The following is a 6,987-nucleotide window of genomic DNA, read 5'->3' as shown; positions in this document are numbered from 1 at the left end:
GTGGTGTCCTTGCCTTGTGACTACAGTATTTCCCGCTCAATTTAATCCAAACGCCAGAATATTTAATCCGAGTGTCATTCAATTTAATCCAGGTGCCACAGAAATTAATCGAAGTGCCAAAGCATTTAATCCAAACGCCAGCGAATTTAATCCTCCTGCATTCTCACGCTGGACCCCTCAAACTTAAAACGCGGTCTAGAAATCCCAGACGCGTTATCGATGAGTTGTTACTGACGAAGCATTAGACACCCAATGAGCAAGTAATAATAACAACTTCATTTAATCATAATAAATAAGGGCCGGGTATTTATACCGCCCACCACATCAACCGAAGTACAGGGTGAGCGCGAAGCATATTGCAGATATGCATCGGCGGTGTCCTGCAACTCGCATCGTCATGTCACACCTTTGTTATCCTGATAAGATGAGCGACTCACTCTAAGATTATGACTAAGATAATCCCCTGTGATCAGCAGATAGCCTACTCACATGACTTCGCATCACTTGCAACCTGACGTCCCACATTCTCAACCAAATTTAGTCATGAGGGGTATGGAAAGAAACGTTATGTCGAATGTAATGACGCTATCACTTAGACACACCTTTAGATTGCACATTCACTGTTTTCCTACATGAAACTAATAAACTGTACAAAGATGTGCAACTCTTCCCGCCTTATAAAATCACGTGACTTTCAGGAAAGGAGAGGCAATTTCGCGACCCAACAACATTGGTATCAAATTCCCTGGATAATACGGCTATCATTTGCACACAGCTATTTCGTTTAGTCCACTCTGCGGTCTCACGCGACTTGCAGTATCATGCATCACATCAGGTCGCTATTGCAATGTTATCGCCATCACTAACTCTAAACGCTTTCACTGCGTCATTACAAGTTGTGACGTCACAAGGAGCCTACTTTCATTACGACGGGACGTTATGGCAACCCTGCAGTGGGTTGCAAGTGATGCGAAGTCATGTAAGTGGACTATCGGCTGATCACAGGGAGTTTATCTTAGTCATAACCTTAGAGTGAGTCGCTCATCTTATCAGGATAATAAAGGTGTGACATGATGATGCGAGTTGCAGGACACCGCCGATGCATATCTGCAATATGCTTCGCGCTCACCCTGTACTTCGGTTGATGTGGTGGGTGGTATAAATACCCGGGCCTTATTTGTTATGATTAAAAGAAGTTGTTATTATTACTTGCTCATTGGGTGTCTAATGCTCCGTCAGTAACCACTCATGGATAACGCGTCTGGGATTTGTAGACCGTGTTTTAAGTTTGAGGGGTCCAGCGTGAGAATGCATGAGGATTGAATTCACTGGCGTTTGGATTAAATGCTTTGGCGCTTGGATTAATTTCTGTGGCACCTAGATTAAATTGAATGGCACTCGGATTAAGTATTCTGGCGTTTGGATTAAATTTAGCGGGAAATACTGTAGTCCTCCTGTGCCCAAAACATTGACGCCTGTGTACGGCGAAAGTACCCGTTATCCAGCCTATTCTGCTGCAATGTGAATGATCTTTATTTGCCATCACACATTTGGATGGCAGGGCGGCGGGAAAAACGCTGCTCGCAGGCAGCTTGACCAGCCCACAGCTCCTGCTTTTATTTTTTATTACCTCTCGCGGCAAAATGTGTTGGATATTTAAGTGAAACGAAGGCGTGAGAGCGGCAGCCGTGCATTTATTCATTGCACTTTTATACTTAGGTTGGCGTGAGTTAAGCAAGAAAAGTCAGTGCCCCTTTTCAGGGCGTTTCACAGATTTCCGTTTGTTTGTTTGTTTGTTTGTTCGTTCGTTCGTTCGTTTGTTTGTTTGTTTCTTTGTTTTATGGTTTTATGGGGATTTAACGTCCCAAAGTGAATCAGGCTATAAGGGTCGCCGTAGTGAAGGGCTTTTTGGGAGTCTCCGATAGAAGGCCCGACTGAGCGGATGCGTCTCGTGTCGACTCCGCCACTTTCTGGCTCCTGTCTTGTGTCCACTTAAACCTTCCCTATGGGACCCATCAAGACCCTCAACGGATTCAGGAAGGTACACGGACCCTAACCGCTAACACCTCTTGGATGCGCCCGGTGATCTACAAGTACTGTTCAGTGATAACGCCTCCGCTAGCTATGCCGCTGCGCTAAGCCTCGCCGGCACGCTGCGTTCCTCACTCATCTACCCCCCAACAGTCATCCGACCCAGTCAGTGGACCACGATACTCCGCGCGTACAAGGGTGGAATGTCCATCCACGGAAGCAGCGAGGACGAGCAGCAGTCCCACTCCTGCGCCCGAAAACGCAGCTTTTATCCTGTCGCAGCTCCGTTTGTGGTGCGCGAGCGAATCACGACTGTCGAGCGCTCCAAAACAAAATTATCGAGGCAATATCACAGTCCAGCATCTGAGGGAGGCTTGAAGACGGAAATGCCGCTTTCATCATATAGAGGCCGCAGTCGCGCCTGTTGTTTTAACCCCGTAAAAATGAATAATAAGCAGCGCCGCAGGCGCTACTATTGGCAGCGTGATCGAGCAGAGTCGCCACATTGTGTCGAAACGGCGTGTCCTCCGTAGTTAGGGCGCCCACTCGCGTCGTCTGCTAGCCAGCAGTGTTTACGTGCGTGCGTACGACAGGCATTCCTCGCGGCTGCTCTTTGTTTTGTGGTTTCATTGCGCTCCTATTTGTCTGCCTCTTACGCTGCAGTGCAGACAATAATTGCTTATGCCGAGTAATACAGTGCTGGATCACTACAACCTCCGTCGGTCTCCGGCACTTCAAGTTCTTCGGTGAGCGGTGTCTTAAGTACAGCGACGATCGCGTTAACTCCCTTGTAAAAGCACAAGGAACAGGATTTTGCCGTACATACAACTGAATGCAGCGCCGCCCAGCGATTGTATATTCCGATCAGCTGTTTGAACGATCCATTTTATGCCCTCTATCTGCATGATCAAGTTGAGTTGCTTATTCTCGCTATGTTTATCGGTTTGAAAAGGCGCATGTAAAGCGTTTATATAAAGTTTATTACTACGGAACTTTAAGGCTAGTACGCATCCTCCACACCGCAGCTGTCAGCAACATTTTGCCAAAGAAAACTGCGAAAACATTTGAGGATTCGCATCATGTCCAACACTTAAAAGTAGCAGCAAATACTACCTCATCTAAAGGTGTGCCATTGGTATTCGGCTAAGTGCGACTATTCTCCCATGTAAGCTCACTGCTCCTGACAAGGAAAAATTAAAAGGAGAATACGAGCAACATATATACTGCGTCAGTCTATGGAGCGGACTAGAACAGCACCGAATATCATCCGCACTTAACTATATTTCCTTCATACGCGGCGGTATTTAATTGCAGAGGAGTAATAGATCTTAAATGTCGCACGAATACGAAGAGAACCCATTTCCTTAGGAACAGCGAATTAATACTAATTAATACTTTTTTTAGTGGGGAGAGTTGGTTCAATTCTAATGTGATATGCACTTGCGCGAAGAAGACAACCAAGAAACACATAAGCTGCACGCTTTGCCGCGAATTGCTGGCACGAAACGGGACTGCTCTTCTGATCTTTGTGTTCGCCCTCATTGGTATGAATGTAGCTGCCTCCTGTGAAGCAGACCAATCGGAAGTTGTCCTATGGCGTACGTGTTTGTTGTGTCCTGTCTTCGTCGCGCAAGTGCATACCTTATTGTCAATCATCAATGTGGAAGGGTTTAATTTGAGGTACCACTTATCCAAGCATCCCCTAATTTATGTTTTATATATGACTGGCACTGCCGACAATTCCAGTTCTAAAAAAATCTTCATCGCTTCAAAACTCCTTGCGCACGCCTAACCACACTCACGCGCAGTGATCTGCAGTGTCTTTACAGCGATCAATTCGTAGCTTGCACTTCAACGTGAAGCTTTTAAATTTTGGTGACTGTAATACTCCTGTCACATGGCCAAACTGTCATTTTTAACTAGCGACACTTGCGTTCCCAGCTATTCACGCAGCGCCACACGATTAACTTCACGGAAATCGGCTGCAGAAATAACCTCGCAGCAAGTTCAGCGAGCTCACTGTACTCGGACGAAACTCTCCTCACATAGTTTGTGTGAAAAGTCAGCTTTCCTGTTTCGCAAAAATTCTTGCGGAATGTCGGCGTGATTTACTTCGGGGGCAAAGTTGGAAGAAGTGCCGGCGTCGTCTAGCCATAGCGCTCACCACCTGTTGACACACCTGCCGGGCAGCACGCTAGCGCGGCATTTAATCCGCTATCCAAGAACGCTAGTGAACCAGTCGGCGTCTTCCTTGAAGCAGCGGAAAGCACGTGCGCCTCTTCGTGGACTAGCAAAATGGTGGCGCAGCAACTAATGCATCGTCCGGAAGTGGGAGACAGGCACCGTCGCTTCGCCTCAGAAAAATAGTGGCGGGAAAGCGCATGCATAGTACGTTGCTGCAAGGAGTGCGTTTCGAACGGCACCTATCTTCTGCGCGTCGCATCAAGTTGCCACAGTGACACTTGATGAGGCGAAATGCACCCGCTGGCAGTCACACTAAATTTGCCTGTCCGACACCCGTATAACTAAATCACTAATGTGGCGCACAAGCAGTGGCGCGCGCGCTGGCGAAAAGGCGAAGGAAAAACAAGAGTGTCATTACACAAGCGTCGCGCAATAAATGTATCAGGCCCGTACAAGGAAACCGAGTGCCAAGAAGTTAGAAAATTTAAACTTAGAAGTGTGAAAATCACCAAACAGGGCTTATGTTGTAGCGTGCCAGTCCCGTGTTTTCCTAGAATTCCCGCTTCTTATTTATTTATTTATTTACTTATTTATTTATTTATTTATTTATTTATTTATTTCTTTGCGCAACGCTGCAAGCCAAAAAGGCCTAAGCAGGAATGGGGAATCACAGCGTGGACCATCACTACGCGGTGCAAAATGTAGAGATCGACACGTGATTAAAAACGCACAAAAAAGAGGAATTACATAAAACAAATTGTGACGTATCAGCAACAAAGTCAAAAGCCCGTTAAATTGCACAGAGCACATTTTCGATTGAGAACACATGAGATGGTAGATTATTCCAATCGGATACGGTCCCAGGAAAGAAAGAATATTGAATGATGTCAGTGTGGGCGACTAAGAGAAGAAATTTATGAGCATGCCAATGCCTTGTAACTCTCGATGATAAACGCTGCAAGTATGTTGAAGGCTTAAGATTCAACTGACCATGATATAGTTAACCGTGCTTGGTTTCTCAAGGACTCTAAGAACTTGATGTTATTGATTCTGATTAACTAAGATGGGGAATCATGGCGATGGTAGCGATTGTATATAGTAGCGTTTGCCGATTCTACCCTTTTCTGTGCAAAATCGGAACGCATTAAGAGGTATGTATATCGCTGATCTATTGTAGAGGGCACGTTTTCTTCGGCAGAAAACCCTGCGTAAGCTTCGATGTTTCAGCCGATCCACACTAGTGGAGCCACGGTGTCGCCGTCTGTAGGCCGATCTCGCGGCGACTCTTTGCAAGGCCACCGGCGCAGATGCGGCGCGGCCGGCAGAAGGTCACTCCACCTACTAATGTTGTTTACGGGGCTTTAGCTCCACCCACGCTGCGCTCCTCACTCCCTTGCGACGAGGTATTTTTATGGTTCAGCAGAGTGGAGAGCTGGGCTTAGAAACTCGACGGCTGCCAAAAGGAAACAGGAACTCGGCGGCGTGTTTATCTCACGCTCTCTTTCTCTCGCCCTTTCGTTCTCTCTACACCGAAGAAGTGGGGCGTTCGAAGGAACAACGCTGGCTGTCTGAAAGCAGCGTGCCCCAACGATCTGCCGGCTGCGATCCATTCAAATTTCTCTTACGGCCTGAAGGCGGCGCGGTCAGGGAAACTGCCCGCACCCCAGGCGCATTCCGAGAGGCGATCTTCTTCACAAGTGCCATGGCTCCGACCCGATGGGGAATCGTGGCAGCTGGCCGCATCTGCAACGACTTCGCAGACTGCATCAACAACATGCCGCGCGAAGAGCACCAGGTGAGTTGAATATGAGCGCAACTGTACGCCACCGGATGACCCTGCCGATAGAGTGGACATTCTCAATACAAACATTCGCCAGCCGAATCCGTGTTGTTTTCTGTTTCCTTTAGTGCTCTAGAGCAAATACGCAGTTACTCAAGAATACAATGCGAGTAGGATGCTCGCAGAAAAAGCATCGATCGCGGAAACCGTCGCCTCAATTTCATGACACGCTTCTCGGGTCAAGTTCCTTCGGACATCCTTCGCTTAGAGCCAGTGGGCTCAAGAAGTGGGAGCAGCGAACGAAGTAAGAGACGAAAAACTAAATGAGCACCAGAGTAGACATCTATTATTTGCGCAGGTATTACGCTGGAATCAACAGCTCCGGTATGGTATACTTTGGTGTGGTGAAACCAACGAAACTAGCTACAGTCCATCACGAAATCGTGAAGAAACACTATACAACGTACTGGACACCCACAAGATTTTTGCGTCCACCTAGCTGGTACGACGAGTTTACCCTGTCCGTGGGCAACGCTGGGGCTGCGCAAATTCCTCTCGGTCCTGAGCTTCCCTAAATCGACTTTTTGTCCCACTCAGACACAGAACAATGATCGTTTGCAGTCGATAATAACTGCATAGTTTGTAATGCTCCTGGCATATGCAAGCGTCCTGTGAACAATGTCTAAAGCGATCATATGACATGCTTCGGATCAACGACAGCGATATTAAACACTGCCCAAATACCGTAAATCCAATAACGGATACATCCATAAATAGCAGTGAAAAAAAAATGTGAAGACACACAAAACAAAAATGACAAGAATCTTCACTAAAATTTCATCTGTACTGATGCACTTGATGTTTTGGCTGTTCTCTATTGAATGAATAGAATTTTTTTTCCCTTGAGCCTCATTGTGCCGTAATAAGGTCTCATAACGGGGATCACCAAATGTGCAAGGCCAGTAGCGGCAAATCTGCAACACAGTAAGTGA

General features: G+C 46.9%; 1 protein-coding gene across 3 annotated transcripts in view; it reads left to right on the top strand.

The window, feature by feature from the left end:
• Positions 1-1,410: 1,410 nt before the first annotated feature.
• Positions 1,411-6,987, top strand: part of LOC144136193 (trans-1,2-dihydrobenzene-1,2-diol dehydrogenase-like) — a 47,923-nt gene continuing 42,346 nt past the window's right edge. For 2 of the 3 annotated variants that reach the window (XM_077668277.1, XM_077668276.1), the window contains exon 1: positions 1,411-6,010. In XM_077668277.1, the coding sequence (XP_077524403.1) occupies positions 5,932-6,010 (79 nt within the window). In that variant the 5' untranslated portion in view covers positions 1,411-5,931. The remainder of the gene's footprint in view (positions 6,011-6,987) is intronic. The other variant, XM_077668275.1, reaches the window with a different exon arrangement.

This window comes from Amblyomma americanum, chromosome 6 (assembly GCF_052857255.1).
Source record: "Amblyomma americanum isolate KBUSLIRL-KWMA chromosome 6, ASM5285725v1, whole genome shotgun sequence".
Lineage (NCBI taxonomy): Eukaryota > Metazoa > Arthropoda > Arachnida > Ixodida > Ixodidae > Amblyomma > Amblyomma americanum.
Note: the sequence above shows the minus strand (reverse complement) of the source record. Positions and strands in the feature narration are given on the sequence as shown.